At 50.3% G+C, this 18,050-nt stretch overlaps 1 protein-coding gene across 1 annotated transcript in view; it reads left to right on the top strand.

Moving 5' to 3' along the window:
• Nucleotides 1–2,576: 2,576 nt before the first annotated feature.
• The window catches only part of IFNGR2 (interferon gamma receptor 2), a 28,846-nt gene continuing 13,372 nt past the window's right edge, over nt 2,577–18,050 (top strand). The window contains exons 1-2 of the mRNA XM_060640428.3: nt 2,577–2,834; nt 11,157–11,289. Of these exons, the coding sequence (XP_060496411.3) occupies nt 2,750–2,834; nt 11,157–11,289 (218 nt within the window). The 5' untranslated portion in view covers nt 2,577–2,749. The remainder of the gene's footprint in view (nt 2,835–11,156; nt 11,290–18,050) is intronic.

Here is an 18,050-nt window from a genome sequence, read left to right as displayed (position 1 = left end):
CACACACAAGCTACAGCCGCCCCAGCACCGCCCTCTTGGAGAAGTACGTTAAAGAAGTCAAAGAGGGAAGAGACAGAGGCCATAACCATTGTGGTTAAAAGCTCTTACTTTGCAGACTTCAGAGGAACATATGACCATGTGAACACAGAGCTGGCAGCCCCTTCCAGGACCGTGGAAGAGAGTTGTGCAAGGGAGGGCTAGGGGTTCAGCTTTTGGTCCTTTCACAGTAAACACGCCTCCAGAAGGGAGAAGCTGCAGAAAGGAACCCACGTCCCTGTCACGTGCCATGACCGAGGAACTGGATGATGCTGTGGGGGCTATCCATGGAACTGGACAAAGGGCGGTGGATGCTTGGACATCTTCCACAAGAAATGCCAACAGGATTGGCTTCACGTTCTCTTAGGTGGAAAATCTCTGTGGAAGTCAGAGTCATCCAGCAATGACCTCAAAAGTAAAAGTCTTCCAGCCAGGAGGAACAAGAAACGGGAAATGCCACCCGCTGAGAACTGGCCTTTGCAAGACATCTGCTTGGCAGTTACTTGCGTTGGGGATATTGTGTGCTTAAGGTGTCAGCAGAGTGGACCGCTAAGCAGCAAACTGGGCATGCTCCTTTTAGTACTCTGTCAAGGACTTCTGGAAGGAAAAATGTAAACCCTCTAAGTTTTAGCAGGGAAGAGCTTTGGAGGGAGATTCTCCAGCTGGGAAGAAACAAGTATTCTCTTGCAGGGAGCAAGGGGGGGGGGGGGTGGGGGTGGGGGGCTTACCATCCTCCCCCCACCTCCCCCACCCCCAAAGACCATTGTCACTGCCTCTGAAAACATCTACATCCAAGTAGATCACAAGCGCTCCCTGGCCTGGGCTGAGACAGGTGCACATTTGTCCCTTCCTTTAATATGATTTTTTTTTCTTGATTATAAAAGTAAAATATGCCCTTGCAGGGGGGCGTAAAAAAAGAAAACTTATTATTATGAACTTATTATTATATTCTTATTATTATAAGAAAACTTATTATTATAAAAAAAGAAAACTATTACCATTCGTAATCCTGCTACCTACGATATGTTAGTATTTTGGCATATTTCCTCCAATCATTTTTTTTTAAGTTTATTTATTTTGAGAGAGAGAGCATGCATGCACATGCAAGCAAGCAGAGGAAGGGGGGAGAGAGAGAGAGAGAGAGAGAGAGAGAGAGAGAGACCCAAGCAGACTCCTCACTGTGGCAGAGAGAGCCGGACTCGGGGATCGATTTAGGGAACCATGAGATCGTGGCCTGAGCCCAAATCAAGAGTTGGAGTCTGTTAACAGACTGAGCCACCCAGGGCCCCTCCAATCATTTCAACACATCCCCTGGACAGGGATTCTGATTTACACGCTACTTTTTTTCAGTTCACATATAAACATGTCTCTGTGTCTTGAGAAACTCACTCAAAGCATCATTCAGATAACTGCTAGATATTTTCTGACATATTTTCACAACAGTGACCAATTTCAAGAGTTCTACAAAAAAGGAAATAAAAATGCAAGAAGTCGAGGGCTCCCTGCTTGCTCAGTCAGTGGAGCCTGTGACCCTTAATCTCGGGGTTGTAAATGCTAGCCCCGCGTTGGGTGCAGAGATTACTTAAAAAAAAATTTTTTTCTTAAAGTAAATAAAATAAACTGTAGGAAGTCCCGAAGTAAAGCCCTATGTTGCCGAATACTATGCGGCCAAGGAGCCCAGCAGACTCCTAACTGGGCCTTGGTGACGCTGTTCTTTAATTCTTGATGTCCCCCACTCATTTTCTTCGCCCCTTTCCTTCCATGCTCAGCTGGGTTTAAAGCCCATCGTGGGAGAACCAAGATGACCCAGATCCTTCCAGCTGGCAGAACCGGAGGGCGGCTCAGGCTGGGACAGTAGGCCTCCCCACCTGCCCCGCCGCACCCCACTGCGCTCCCTCAGCTCGAGAAGTTACTTCCTCATACACTCGGCAGCCCAGACCGGGGCCTAAACCGACGCACCATCCTGAAATATAGGACGTTTCTCGCTTTCCCTCCGCCTTGCTCTGTGCCCACTGTTCCCCTGAACCCCACACTTTTCCTTCACCCAGGCCGTTTCCAGCCACCACAGCCTTAAGCCGGTTTTCAAATAAGGATTGAAAACTTAGTGTGTACTTTAGAGGCTCAGAAGGCAGAATTTAAACTGAAGGGGGGAATCGCGTGCCCCCACGCAGGTGGGAGCGGCAGGAGAAGAGAGAATGGGGGCGGGGGTGGGGGGCGGGAGGGAGGGGTGGCGGTGGGGGCGGGGTGCATGGGTGGGGAGCGGGGAGGGGGAGGCGAGGCTCAGCACGCGGCCCACCCCGGGGCCTTGGGGTTCGGAGGTCTCCCCAGAGGGGTCGCAAGCGCCGGAAGGTGGGCGACCGGCGGGGGCTCGGGGTCCCAGCAGCGCGCGGGGACGTCGCGGCCACCGCGCGGGTGGGGGGGGTGCTGTGGGGCAGGGAGGGGCGCGGGGAAAGTCCCGCGGCCGGCGGGGCTGGGCGGGGCGCGGGCGCCAGGAGGGGCCGGCCTGGGCGGCGGCGGCCGAGCGGGGCTGTCCTGCCGCCGGGGACGCGCCGCCGCCGCCGCCGCCGCCGCCGCTCGGGAAGGGGCGGGCCCCGCGCGCCCTGCGGTCGCCATGGCCGCCCGGGCGGCGACGTGAGCGGCTCGGCGGACCCCGCGCCGGGGCCGAGCCGCCCCCAGAGCCGCCGCCGAGCCTGCGGCGCGAGAGCCCCGGGCCATGCGGCCGCCGCCGCTGTCGCCGCTGTCGCTGCTGTCGCTGCTGCTGCTGCTCGGCGGCCGCGGCGCCGCGGCGCCCCCCGCAGGTAAGCCGGGCCCGGCGGGACCCCCGAGGCCGGACGGAGGCGTCGTCGCGGGCGGGTGGCAATCGGGGCGCTGCCGCGAGTGGGCGGGTTCCGCGAGGAGCCCAGGGTGGGTGGGGGCCCGCGGGGGTGCCCCCGATCGGGGGAGTTCTCGGGGCAGCGCGGGTTGGGTGGGCGTCCGCGGGGTGCCCGGAGCGGGTGAGCGATCCACGGGGAGCCCTGACGGGTTGGGGGTACGCGGGGAGCCCGCAGTGGACCGGCGGTTGCGCGAAGCCCCGACGCGGGTGTGGGGAGGGCGGCGGGGAATTCCGGGCAGTCCCTCCCGGCGTCCTGGCCCCGGGTCATCCCTTCCGGGCAGGAGACACCCCGCTCCTGCGGGAAACTGGATGCCCTGCCGCTCCTCTTCCCCCGCCTCCGCTCCGCGGCCCCGTGCAACCCGGTGCAGCCGGCGTCTCCGAATTTCTCAGCGCGAACAAAGGACAACGGAATCCAGGGCTTGGGACAGGGCTGCGTCTGCCGGCCCCACAGAGCCTTCACCCTGGCCTTGGCCGGCGTGCCCTCCCCAGGGGCCCGAGTTAGAAGCGGGGCCCAGGCAGGCCTTCCTTCCTTGCAGCTGCGTGCGGCGGCGGCCGGCCCCAGGCCGGGACCTCCGTGTTGGAGATGTGACTCAGTCTTACCGTGGCTGGGGTGTGTTTGACTGTGGGTGTGAGATCCAGATGGTCATTGCCCCAGGGTCGGATAGATGGGGGAGCGGCGCTCAGGGCAGGACCCAGAAATGGCCGGACCCCCAGTTGTGTTGGCGGCAGGGAGTCCACGGAACCAGATTTTTAATCCCAGCTCAGCTCCCATCCAGATAGCCCCGTTCCTGGGCCAACCTCCTTCCTACCTCTGACACTAAGTGATCATACTTATGAGCCAAATATAAATGCTAAAAGACAAGAAGACCTCGGGGAGGAAGAAGTAGGCAGGAGATTTATTCTGTGTGGATGCGTTATGTGTTTGTGTTTCGCTGGGTTCTTTCCCAGGGAGAGACTATCATGGGCTGGGGCTCTAGAATTTAGAAATGTCCTCCCTTGTGAAGCTCGGGGTGTGGGTTCGGGTTGTTGCTGTTGTTTTCTGCCAGCATCACTTAGGCCCTGAAATTCCAGAACTCCTTGATGAGAGAAGCCTCCCACAGGAGGGGGTGAGCTCTGGCTACAAGGCCCTTTTCCTGTGAGAGTCAGACAGATGGGTTTGAATCCTGACTCCGCCCCTCCTCAGCTTCAAGTGTTGAGCAATCTGTGTGCAGCTCTCCCTGGGCTTCCTTCAGACAGGACATGGGCTTTGGCAAAATGTTGGTAATTGCCTGAGCTGGGTAATGGGCAAGCGGTAGCCGTGGTTACTTAATACCGGTGCCACAGCTCAGGAGTAGTGGTCGGTGTGGCATTTGTGACTTGTCTGCCACGAGTCCAGGGGTGGAGGGGTGGAGAGAAGTACATAGGAACTTTGCAGGTGGATGTTGCCCCGACGCCTGAGGCCATGCCCATCTTTCTAGTAATGATCTCTCGTTGTATTCTACCAGAGTTTGGGTCCGTGGGATGCGTCAGAAGAACTTCATCGTAGATCCTTTGAAAAATGGTGCCGTGTGATACTAATCTGTTCTGTGACTACCTGAAAGGTTTTCATAGCAAACTATGAAAAAACTAGGATAGTTTTAGAGAAACTCTGTGTTAGTCAAAGCACAAAGTGACACTGTTAACAGTGGTTATACAGTAAATGGGTAATAGAAACATTTCCATACTTTTCCATAATTCACAAGTGTCTTTCAGTAATCATGGAATTGTTTTTATGGTCAGAGAAAAAAAAATATATGAAGGTATTGGAAACAAATTTTTTATTTTTTTTATTTTTTTTATTTTTTTTTTAACGTTTATTCATTTTTGAGAGACAGCATGAGCGGGGAAGAGAGAGGGAGACACAGAATCTGAAGCAGACTCCAGGCTCCGAGCCATCAGCACAGAGCCTGACGCGGGGCTCGAACTCACAAACTGTGAGATCATGACCTGAGCTGAAGTCGGACGCTCAACCGACTGAGCCACCCAGGAGCCCCAGGAAACAAATTTTTTAAAAGGGGAAGACTTATATATATATCTATCTCTTAGAGTTGTTATAAAGATAACAGGTGAAATATTGGACCTGACCTACATTGTAGTGTAAGGGAAGGAAAAATTTTCCTTTCTTGCCTTCTGGGTTTTTCAACTGGTCTAATAATTAAGTTGACATGAGACACAGTGACAGGGGAAAAACAGATTTAATTTGTACCTACAGGAGCTTATAAAAATACGAGACTCAAAGAAGTGACCAAAGCAGGCAGCTTTCATACCTCTTAGCTAGGGAAACAATTATTTGTGGAGATTTGACAAAACGAGGGGGTTTGAACTGGGGGTAATAAATTAACAAAGTTAACAAAGTTCATTTATACAGCCTTCTCAGCCTGGAATTCCCCAGCAATAAAGATGCCCTTCCCTCCTGGTATGGGAAGATAGGAAGGATACGGGAGAGATTTATTTCTTGCTTGTCAGGGAATAAAAGAAAGTCAGAATGTCCTAAAATTACACCAACTGTTTCTTACGTGACTTTAGTTCAAAATGATCAACATGCCAAAGTGACAAGTCTGGGGGTGGCGTCTTTTGTTCCCCTTAGTAGTAATGCATTAAGTGGTGGCCCTTTGCTTTAGATAAAAAATTAGTCGAGTGCACCAAAGTGCCGTAAGTCAACTGACTACCTAGTAATTTACCTAAATGTTGAGGAGTTGAGGCTTCTCTTTGTATTGTACGCGCTGCTTAGTTTTCCAGTAGATTGGAAATGGATTGGTGCCACAGAATTTCATTGCCACGATTTGCTGATTTGACCAAAGCTTCTAATGCCCTTAGAGACGGCCGAGAAAGACCGTAAACGCCCAACAACATGAAAAGCATTGCAAATGAACGTCATTGAGTAACTCCTGTCTGCTTATAGTCTCAGCAGTTGAAAGTAAGTAGCTGGCAGGTTTTGAGGCAAACTATAAACGAATAGTAGTAGTCGCCATGTATTGGGCCAGTCTTCTAGGTCAGACAAGGTTGTAAGTGTGTTACGTACATTATCTGACTTTATTGTCTCCGCCATTCTTTTCAAGAAGGTAATAGCCCCATTTACTCTCAGGGAAACAAAACCATCCTTTATAGGAAGAGACAGATGGCTGGGTAAATTAGCTGATGTCCAGTGTTGACTAACAAGAGCGACTTCTCAGTTATGGCTGAGGATTCAGGGAATTTTTTTTTTAATGTTTATTCATTAATTTTGAGAGATAGAAAGCGTGAGTGGAGAATTCAGGGAGTTTTTAAAAAATGTTTATCTATTGATTTTGAGAGAGAGAGAGTATGAGTGGGCGAGGGGCAGAGAGAGAGAGAGAGAGAGAGAGAGACTCCCAAGCAGGCTCCATGCTGTCAGCACAGAGCCCGAGGTGGGGCTCCATCCGTCGAACCTTGAGATCATGACCTGAGCCGAAATCAGGAGTCAGATGCTCACCCGACTGAGCCACCCAGGTGCCCCAGGGAATGTTTGTTTGACTTCTTCTCCCCTGCAAGGTGTTAGAGGTAGGATCGTTGATGTTCGTCATAATGCCGCATCCGTGGAGAAAGATCCTGAAGGGTCTTTGGTTGTCAAGATTGAATGATTAATTTTAATGTTAATTAGAGTTTATTTTATTATCTGTGTGTGATGTGTGTTGATCAAACTATACTTTTGAGACCAGGAGCACCTATTCTTCAATATGTATAAAGCCTCCTGGGTGGATGTAGCTAGGGTGGACCAGAGGTGGTGGGTGGGGGCAGGAAGGTGGCATAGGAGGAGGCCGTGGTCGTGAGGCACAGAGGACACACTTCCCACCGGTGACACCTGCGTTATCTCTTCTTACCACTAGTCGTTTATGAGCGGTTGCCCCAGAGACCACGGAGAGAAAAGGTAGAGTGGGGAGCACTGTACCCCCTACTATTACTGTGAGCTTTTATCTCGTAGGAGCTGGGCTGTCATTAAAGCCCTGATGTCCACCTGCAGTGACTGAATTAGTTCCTATCGTTGTCACAAATCACCACCAACGCAGTGCCTTAAAACAACACCAGGGTGTTATCTGGAGGTCAGATGCAGGTTCTGACTGGGCTAAAATCAAGGTGTCAGCAGGGATGCGTTCCTTTCTGGAGGTTCTGGGGGAAGAATCACTTCCTTGCCCTCTCCAGCTTCTAGAGAAACACCGTTGTGGTCCACCCGGATCTCTCAGGAGAATCTCCCTATTTGAGGGTCTTTTGTTTAGGGACCTGAATTCCACCTGTAGCCCCAGTTCCCCTTTGCCACGTAACTTCATATATTCACAGGACACAGACATCTTTGGGGGCCGCTGTTCTGCCTCCATCAGGCTCAGACCATTGGATATGGTGCTCTCAGCCCGGGGCCTGAATCAGTCACGTCTTACAAATTATATACTTAGGGTCTGCTCTGCCTTTCACTTGTGGTCTTGCATTTGCCCCTCGCTACGAGTCTGGGAGAGACAGCACCGTCTCACTCTTCACGAGGAAACCGAGGCTCAGGTGGGGCCCTGGCAGGGTCTGTGGCTGTGGGTGATAGGATCAGAATTCCAGCCCAAGCCCTTTGTCCATAAATTCTGTTCTCTTCCCCCTGAGCCTTCACCGACACCCTGGACAGCAGGTGCGATGACCCTAAATACACTGACCCTTTGAAGCCAAGCAGATAAGTCATGGCTCAGAGTGGGCCACCCACTCCCGGCCACAGCAGAGACCACAGAAAAGGGAAGACCGAGCATAAGGTGAGGGAGGAAAAAGGGAACCGAAGTTTTGCATGGTGGTCGAGGGGATGCGATGCTGAGGACGAGACATGGGTTATGTTGTCTCTGAAGGAGAGCACGCTGCTGGGCTGTAGGCTACTCAAGCCCCATGTCCCGAGTGCCTGCTCTTCCAGGAGGTGGGGATAAAACAGTCCCCAAGTCCGACAACACCCGGCCTTCCTGGAGCTCCCCCCTCTCGCACCTTGGGGAGGCCGTCGATCAACTGCTGGCAGTGAGGAGAGGCAGGGACCACGAGGCGCTCACTCCGTCCTCAGCCCTGTAAAACTAACCCGTTCGTTCCTCATAACAACGCTGTGAAGTCTGTACTGTACCCATTTAACGGATGAGACAGCTGAGGCACAAAGTGGCTAAACAACTACAGGAGCGTGTGGCTTTGAACTCGGGCAGTCCAGCTTTGGAATCCATGCTCCTCAGTGCCTGGTGGAAACAAAGGACCCAGGCAGAATCCCCTGTCTCACCACATTCAGAGCCCCATGGGGACAGGTCAGGCAGGGGCAGGGAATCCCATGCCCGAGGCGTTTTGTCCAGGAAACCACTCTACCGAGACCTGAAGGGAGTGGGGGAGAGAGCCGTGGCATGCTGGGAAAGAAAGCCCCAGAGAAGGAGTGGCGAGGGCAGGCCCCGTGTTTCCCAGGAACAGGGAGGGCCCCATGTGGCCTGTGAGACAGGGGTGAGGCCGTTCAAGGGCAGGCCCTCCGAGAGGTTGCAGAGGGCAGTGTTACGAGGCAGCTGTTAATGAGTGGGCAGTCTGATGTACTTCCTTGTGACATCCTCGGTTCTAAGATTTGTTTTCTTCTCTGAATGTGGTGAGACAGGGGATTCCAAGAAGCCCAAATGTAAGAGCAAACCTGCGGGTCCTCTCCCCCACCGTGGTAAAATGAAAATCAAAGAAAGTCGAAGGCTCGTCTGGAGCCTCCACGACTACGGGGAAGCCTCTCTCCTGGCCCAGCCCTCAGTTAGGGTGGAAACTTCCTCCTTGCTGTGCTTCCTGGTGCCTCCTTTCTTAGCGGAACGTCTGGATTGTGGGCATGGTGGGGGAGGGTGCCCGGAGATGGCTCTTCCCTGGAGATGGGGGGAAGGTGACGAGCACCGTGGCGGGTGGAATAACGTTCCCCCGAGATGTCCACATCCTCAGCCCCAGATCCTGCGGCTGTGTTACCGTATGTGGCGAAAGGGACTTTGCACCTGTGACGTGGGGTCCTGAGGTCACGAGGTGACCCCGGATTGAAGGGCTTCGTGGGCCCGGTGTGATCACAAGGGTCGCTGAAAGGTGGAAGAAGGAAGCAGAAGAGTGAGACCGCAGAGATGGCAGCAAGAGAAGGAATCGGCCCAGTGTTGCTGGGGGAAGGAGTCAGAGCCAAAGAATGTGGGCTGCTTCTAGAAGCTGGAGGAAGCAAGGAGCCATTTCTCCCCCCAGAGCTTCCAGAAGGAACACGGAACACCCTGACTTTCACCCACCAGTTTCAAACTTCTGACCTCCAGAACTGTTTAAGAGAGACACCTGGGGGGCGCCTGGGTGGCTCAGTCGGTTAAGCGGCCGACTTCGCCTCAGGTCATGATCTCGCGGTCCGTGAGTTCAAGCCCCGCGTCGGGCTCTGTGCTGACAGCTCAGAGCCTGGAGCCCGTTTCGGATTCTGTGTCTCCCTCTCTCTGACCCTCCCCCGTTCATGCTCTGTCTCTCTCTGTCTCAAAAATGAATAAACGTTAAAAAAAAAAAATTAAAAAAAAAAAAAAAAGAGAGACACCTGGGTTGTTTTAAGACACCAAATTTGAGGGATGCCTGGGTGTCTCAGTCAGCACAGAGCCCGCTTCGGATCCTGTCTCCCCCTCTCTCTCTGCCCCTCCCCCACACGCCCTCTCTTTCCCCAAAATAAATACACATTAAAAAAAAAAAAAGAAAAGACACTAGGGGCAGCTGGGTGGCTCAGAGGGTTAAGCATCCGGCTTCAGCTGAGGTCATGATCTCACAGTTCATGAGTTCAAGCCCGGAGTTGGGCCTGAGCTCATCGCTGTGGAGACAACGAACATCCTGGAAGTAAACAAAAACAGCCACAGACTCTTGGTATCGCATCTTTCAGAAGAAGAGCCGGCAGACGCGAGCTGGGCGCCGTTCGTCAAGATTGGATGCATTTACTGAAAGCATGTGGTTTGAATTTCCTGCTCTGAATTCTGGAACAGCATGTTTTTCACACTTTGCTTTCCACGTTCTGGGCGTTTCTCATTAATCTTTCCATCTCAGAGATGGTCTCGTCATGATCGCGTGTTCTTGCAAGAGAAAAGGCTCCCCGCACTTGTGGTCCCCGGCCCCGTCCTGCGGAAGTATCTGCCTGGGGGGTGGGTTGCTGAGGTTGTGCCTTCCAGGTCACCACCCCCCCCCCCCCCCGCCGGGAGGGGGACCCTGGCATTGGTGGTCGTTCCCTGGGGTGGGTGTTATTATCCTGTTTGTAGTCCTTAGACTTCATTGTGCATAAGAATAGGCTGGGAAGCGTGTTGAGAATGTGGATCCCCTGGTCTGGGGAGTGGACTGGGGGTCTGCGTTTGAAGCGATACCTCGGTGATCGTGATACCGGGGGTCCTTGAAAAACACCCCCCAAAAGACACGTCTCCCCCTCCGTGTGCCTTCGGGCTTCGCACGCCTGTTTTGGGGCGTGTGCGTGTGGATGTGTGTGAGTGTGTGCATGTGTTTGTGGAGGTTTACCAAACGCACCCTTGGTCCTGATGCACGTCTGCTGCTAATGCAAGTCTGGGGCTAATGCACGTCACGTGGCCCCCAATTCAGCCTTCACTTCTGGACTACACTGTTATTTATCCCTTATTCCCGAAAAAAGAAAGTGGGGCCCAGACTGTCAAGTTAACCTGCCCAGTCACACATACGTATTAAAGATAGAGTAAGCATTCTAGTTGAGCCAGACCCCGGCACCCAGGACCTGTTCGAGAGAACCGGAGTCTGCCGGGGGGAGGCCTGGGTGGCTCAGTCGGTTGAGCATCTGACTTTAGCTCAGGTCATGATCTCACGGTTCGTGAGTTCGAGCCCCGTGTCAGGCTCTTGGCTGTCAGCACAGAGCCTGCTCTGGATCCACTGTCCCCACTCCTTCTGTCCCTCCCCAGCTCACACATGCACGCAATCTGTCTCTCTCTCTCTCTCTCTCTCTCAAAAATAAATTGGAGAAAAGAAAAACATTTTAAAAAAAAACTGGAGTCTGCAGGCAGAAAGGCAGCCCCAACCCCCTCTTTTTTTCCACAGACTGTGTTGATGATGCCAAATTTAGTCAAAGGTGGGGGTGAGGGGACATGCCTAGAGAGACACGTAATACCATTTCTGCACTTGGACAGAAACGGAGTTGCATACGAATGGTTTGATGACGTGCACTTAAATATTTTTGTAATCGATCTTTCTCCCTTTCTCTCTCCCCCTCTTCCTCCTTCTCTTGTTCTCTGCCCCTTTCAAGACTCTCTTTCCCAGCTGCCTGCTCCTCGAAACCCGAAGGTTCGCCTGCACAATGCCGAGCAGGTTCTGAGTTGGGAGCCGGTGTCCCTGAGCAATGACACGAGGCCGGTGGTCTACCAGGTGCAGCATAAATAGTAAGCCGGATCTTTCTGCGGGTGTCCTTCCTGGGAGTTGTGGGGGGGAGCCATTACAGAACCCTTGTCCCTGCCTCGTGGCAACATTGCGAGCAAATCCGCTGGAAACAGATATTTCTCTTGTGCTTTTAAAGTCTCCAAGGACAGAGCTCGCACAACAACCCTCCCACCCCCAATCCACGGGCTTAGACAACGCAAGTGTCAGAGACTGTGCTGTCTGCCCACATGGCTTCTTAGTTGGGTGGGACTCTGTTCTCTCATTGGTCTCAGGGAGGGCTTCCTGTCTTAAAAGGGCAGGAGGTGGCTTTTAGCCTTCATCTTCTTCAAGTTTGAGAATCTGGCTTATTGAACTTTATGGGCCAAATGTGGCCTACTAAGGAATGTATTCGCTTAATTACTACTAATTCTCCATTTCTTTTTTTTTAATGCTTGTTTATTTGTGGGTGGCGGGGGGGGAGCATGCATATGCTGGGGAGGGGCAGAGAGGGAGACACAGAATCTGAAGCAGGTTCCAGGCTCTGAGCTGTCAGCACAGAGCCCGATACTGGACTCGAACTCACAAACTGTGAGATCATGACCTGAGCCAGTCACTTAGCTGACTGAGCCACCCAGGTGGCCCTAATTCTCCATTTCTAAATGGATTTTTCCATTTTGCACAGTATTCTGGCCCCTTGTTCCCTCTCTCACCCGTTTTGCAAGCTTTTTCAGTTTGCCATCACTTGATGTGCAATATAAACACACATGGGAAGAAAAAGGCAGAATCTAGATCCTCGATTGTTATGTGTTTATCTTGTTACATAGGTTAAGTGAAGACTTAAAATTGTTGGCTAAGTCATTTTATATTACCAGTTAAACCCAATTTAAAGATGTGGTAATGCTCAGTGCTTGTGAGAGTGTGGTTTGTGGATACAGCACTGGATGAGGATCAGTTCACACAGCCCCTTACAGCAAAGTAGAGCCACAGAAACGCCCTCATTACTTTCCCCTGCACAGGTGATACAAGCCTCCATCAGAAAAAGAAATAAACACTTGTATTCATGAAGATGTACGTTAAGGCGTATATTCGTGTCCATCAGCAGAAAAATGTCGAATTGTGTCCTGCTAACTTGAAGTCAAACATGAGGCAACTATTAAGAAGGATCATTGGAGGTGCCTGGGTGGCTCAGTTGGTTTAGCGTCCAATTTTGGCTCAGGTCATGATCTCACGGCTCGTGAGTTCGAGCCCTGCGTCGGGCTCTGTGCTGATGGCTCAGAGCCTGGAGCCTGCTTTAGATTCTGTGTCTTCCTCTCTCTCTGTCCCTCCCCTGCTCATGCTCCGTCTCTCTCTTTCAAAAATAAATCAACATTAAAAAAAAAAAAGGATAAGTGTGTGTCATCTGGTAACAGTTGCAACTGTGTAAAATTTGGAATATTTCTGTGGTCAAGAACAGGTGAAGAACTGGGAAAAATTACTGGCAGTTAATTTGTCAGAGGAGTGGTTTTCCAGATGACTTCTTTTTTACCTTTGAATGTCCATTGTGACAATATTTGCTTCATAAAAATAGATTCTAAGCCAGGGTTTAGGGGTTATCTCTGAATTACATTTATCTATTCCTCAAGTAAGTACCAATCATCTATGGTAAGTGGACCGGTCCATAAGGACCAGCTACATAATTGGTGGGGCCCCGTGCAAAATGAAAATGATGCGGGCCCTTGTTCAAAATTATTGAGGATTTCAAGATGGCAAAAGGAAAGCATCAAACTGGGGGCCTCTTAAGAGTGGGGCTGTGTGCCACCACACGGGTCTTGTGCCCGTGAGGCCCGCCCTACTCAGCATTAAGCCAGGTCATGATACTGTGGTTTGTGAGTTCGAGCCCCGTGTCGGGCTCTGTGCTGACAGCTCAGAGCCTGGAGCCTGCTTCGGATTCTGCGTCTCCCTCTCTCTCTGCCCCTCCCCTGCTCATGCTCTGTCTCTCCCTCTCAAAAAGGAAGACATTAAAAATTTAAAAATAACAGTAAGCAAGGTTTCAGTAACAGGAAGGCACAGCTGATTTATTAACTAGCACTCCTTAGCCTTGAATGGGGAGGTACATCTGTGGGTTGACAGAGTGCCAGGAAGTATTAGAAATATTTGTTAAAGGCTTTGACAGTTTCCTATCCCAGGCTAACTTGCTTACTTTCTTTTCTTTTTGGAAAGCATTTGGGAGAGATTTTTTTCAGGATAGAGGTTGCTTTGGGTAAAAGAAACAAAGGATGGGGTGAATGTAAGTGCCCTTGTTTGGAAAAGTTGAAAGATAACAAAAAACTAAAACCAAAGCTGATCTTGTTTTCTTTTCCAGTTGCAGATTTGGTGATGGAGGAGGGCCTTTGCTCTTGTTTTGTTTTTAGAGACTTCTACATGCATGCTTGGGGCATTTAAGTGACACGAAATATTTCATTTTGAAGCTTGTGGGATTTAAATCTTTTCCGTGCTGTTTCTCTATAGTAAAGCATTACTCTAGTTATAAACGAAGGTGCCTCTATTTTCTTTCTTTCTTTCTTTCTTTCTTTCTTTAGAGGGAATGAGAGAGCAGGGGAGAGGGGCAGAGAGAGAGAGAGAGAGAGGGAATGAGAGAATCCCAAGCAGGCCTCACACTCAGCACAGAGCCTGACGCGGGGCTCCATTCCATGACCCTGGGATCATGACCTGAGCTGAAATCAAGAGTCAGACGCTCAACTAACTGACTGAGCCACCCAGGCACCCCGGTGCCTCCGTTTTCTGACAGCCACAGTAGGAAAGTGAAAATTACGCTGAGCACTATGGGAAAATTTAAAGTTTAAACCACGGGTTGCAGACAGTGTGGACTACAGGCTGTGTTTGACCTGCAATATTTAATTTTTGTTTTTTCCATCAGTGCCAACATTTAAAAATTGGGAGATTTACTTAAGCATACCTAACCTGACCAGCCCAGTCTTCTGAAAGCATTTCTTTATTTCATTTTTTTTTTCCTGATTTTAATAATAATACACGTTCTCTACAGAAAGGCTGGAACACTCGGAAAAGTAGAAAGAATAAAATTAAAACATCCAATGCTTTACAGCCCAAGAATAATCGCTGTTCTCATTTTAGCGTGTTTCTCTCTAGACTTTTTTCTAAATGCATGCACTTGGTTTGAAAATGTGCTGGTGTATATGTAAAAATGAAACAAAACTGGGGTTGTGCTTTGGGTCCTGCTTCCTTTTTTCTTTTTTTTTTTTTTCAACTGAACGTACTTAAATGTCTGAGCACTTTTTCTCATGTAATTATCTCTGTGTAAACATTTTTACTGCTCGTTTTATTATATGATGTATCACACATGATGTATTTCACTCTTCCCCACTCTCGAGCGTAGACAGTCGAGAGTTGGAGGCTGCTGGAGGTAGTGCCCTCATACATAAATCATCTGATTGTTTTCTTACGTTTGTAGCAGAGGAGCTGCAAGGTCAAAGGGGACACTTACCATTTTTGGAAGTGATCTAACAGCGGCTGTAACAGTAGAGCATGTAGCTGCCCAACTGTTTAACAAATAATTTACGTGGTGTTTCCTGTGCACCAGGTCCCGGCACAGACACTTTACCGATGCCTGCTGGTTCAACAGGTGCTGGCACAGACACTTTACCGATGCCCGCTGGTTCCATAGGTGCCAGCACAGACACGTTACTGATGCCCACTGGCTCAACAGGTCCCAGCACAGACACTTTACTGATGCCCGCTGGTTCCACAGGTCCCGGCACAGACACTTTACTGATGCCCGCTGGTTCAACCTTCATGACAGCTCGGGGAGACAGACACCGTAATTTATCCCCATTTTATAGATGAGGGGACCAAGAGAAGCACAATGACTGGGATTTCAACCCAGGTAACCTGGCTCCAGAGTCCAAGTATTTAACCACTATGCTGTGTCCCCGCTTGTGGTGAGGGCTGCTTTCAAAAGGAGCTAAATTCAGGGACAGAGGCAGTCCATAATGGATGCATGGTGAGGGGGAGCCAGCGTGACTTTCTGGGCGAGGCTCAGACGGCTGATTGAGCGTTAAGAGCCCAGGACCAGAGGCCGGAGGCTGGCTCGACGGGGCCATGCTCTCGAGGCTGTGTTCATCTAAGCGCCCTTTGTTTTCACCCTTTGCAAAGACAGCATGCGGAATGCAGCTTCCTTTTCCACTCTTCCTTCCCCCACCCCGAAAGCTGCTGGTCTTCCTGCGTCAGCTGCTGTTTCAATTTGGATGGTTTCTTCCCCTTAAAGCCCCTTGGTGGAGAGACATTTTTCAAAAGCAGTTCTGAGAAAGGGCCAGCTTTGGAGGAGAGGCAAGGATGGGGGACATGGGTGGGCCATTCCTCGGTAAATCGGGAAATGAGCCTTTGAAATGTGGGGCGCCTTTTGCCCAAGTTCAGCAGCTGGGCTCTGCCGGGAGAAGATTACAGCAGCTAGAAGTATCTGCACAATTTACCCGTTCTGAGATCACTTACCCCTTGGGAAGCTCACTCCCAATCGAAGGGGGGGCAGGTAGCCTGTGCTTTGGGATCTCCCTCCCCACCAGGGTCTGGGGGTCCAGGGCTCGGTGGTCATGTGAGTAGGGCAGGCATCTTCCGTGGAAACCCTGGCATGCACCTTGAAGCGGCCTTCATCTTGCCACTTGCCACTTTGACAGAAGAGCCTCCAGTCAGGATTAGAGGAAAACTTAGAAGCACGTGTGGTGTGCGAAAGCTGCCGACAGCAATCCCCAGCCTCATCTCTTCTGTACCCCCCCGCCTTGCTTTCAGGCCGGAGTTGTTGCGTGGGGTGGGGGTATAGCCTGTCTTTACAGGGGACACTGGCTGCTCCCCGCGTTGAGGCTTCTAGCAGCCACCTACCTGGTTTTTCTCAGGTCTGTCTCCTGAGGTCAGAGGTCAGAGCTGGAGAGTAGAGTCCCATGTGGGGGTGTGGCACTGGGGCTCTGGGGAATGCGTTGTCATTTACAAGAATATATGGCCTTGTATTTGGCAGGGTTTTCCTTTTTTTTTTTTTTTTTTTAAGTTTATTTATTTATTTTGAGAGAGAGACCGAGCGAGCGGGGGAAAGGCAGAGAGAGAGGGGGAGAGAGAGTCCCAAGCAGGCTCTCCACTGTCAGTGCAGAGCCCGATGTGGGGCTCGAATTCACAAACTGTGAGACCTTGACCTGAGCTGAAATCAAGAGTTGGATGCTTAACCGACTGAGCCACCCAGGCGCCCCAAGAATATATGGCCTTATGGGGCACCTGGATGGCTCAGTGAGTTAAGCGTATGACTTCAACTCAGGTCATGACCTCGTGGTTCATGAGTTCGAGCCCCACATTGGGATCTGTGCTGACAGCTCAGAGCCTGGAGCCTGCTTCGGATTCTGTGTCTCCCTCTGTCTGCCCCTCCTGCACTCACACTCTGTCTCTCTCAGAAATAAACATTAAAAATATACATATGCATATGTATATTTGTGTATACATGTATAAATATGTATATGTATATATATATTAAGAATATATGGCCTTGTATTTGACAGTGTTTTCATATGGGTGAGGCAGATTCTCTTTAAATGGGCAGCTATGAGGTAAATGAGCCCCACACTAGGGGGAAGTATGAGTGGGGTTTGTATGAACGCAGTATCTTTCCTAAGGTATTGCCTATAGAGGCTAAGTTTGAAGAGTTAAAATAAGTTGTAGGAGTGAACGGGGAAAATGTTTGCAAACCCTATATCTGATAAGGGACTTGTATCCAGAATAAAGAACTCTTACAACTCAACAATTAAAAGGCAACCCAATTAAAATATAGAGGAAGGATCTGAGTCGACAGTTCTCCAAAGAAGATGTACAAATGGCCAATAAATACATAAAAAGATGCCCGACATCATTATTCATCAGGGAAATGCAAATTAAAACCACAGAGATATACCACAGCACACCTACTAGGATGGCCATAATAAAAAAGGCATAACAGGTGTTGGTGAGGATGTGGAGAAATTGGAGCCCTTGTACGTTGCAGGGGGGAATGTAAAATGGTGCGGCTGGTTTGAAAGGTGGTTAACAATTGAGTTGCCATATGACCCATCAATTCCACTCCTAGGTACTTACCCCAGAGAATTGAAAAGTTACATTCACATGGAAACTTGCAAGTGAATATTTCTTAGCATTATTCACAACAGCCAAAAGTGGGAACAACCGACATATCCATAAACAGATGAAGGGATAAACAAAACGTGCTGTATCCATACGATGATTATTCAGCCGCAAGAAGGGATCAAGTACCGGGGCGCCTGGGTAGCTCAGTCGGTTAAGCGTCAGACCCTTGATTATGGCTCAGGTCATGATCTTACCGTTCGTGAGTTTGAGCCCTGGGTCAGGGCTCTGCGCTGATGGTGTGGACCCTGCTTAGGATTTTCTCTCTCTGCCCTTCTCTCTCTCTGTCTGCCTCTCAAAATAAAGAAATAAGTAGTTTTTAAAAATTATTTCAAAAAAGAGAAAGGATGAAGTCCTGATACATGCTATAACGTGCATCACGCCTGAAAATATGCTGTGTTTGAGGAGCCGATCAGAAAAGACCATGCAGCTTATGATCCCATTTATATGAAATGTCCAGAGTAGGCAAACCCATCGAAACTGAAAGTAGATGATTAATGGTTGCCTAGAGCTTGGGGGATTAGGGCAGAGTTGGGAGTGAGTGCTAGTAAGCACGGGGTTTCCTTCGAGGATAATAAAAATGTTCTGAACTTGATGGTGGTGCTGGCTGCACAGCCCTGTGAATCTACTAAAAGCCATT

This window comes from Panthera onca, chromosome C2 (assembly GCF_046562875.1).
Source record: "Panthera onca isolate mPanOnc1 chromosome C2, mPanOnc1 haplotype 2, whole genome shotgun sequence".
NCBI classification, from domain to species: domain Eukaryota; kingdom Metazoa; phylum Chordata; class Mammalia; order Carnivora; family Felidae; genus Panthera; species Panthera onca.
The sequence above is the reverse complement of the archived record's forward strand: the minus strand, read 5'-3'. Positions and strand labels throughout refer to the sequence as shown.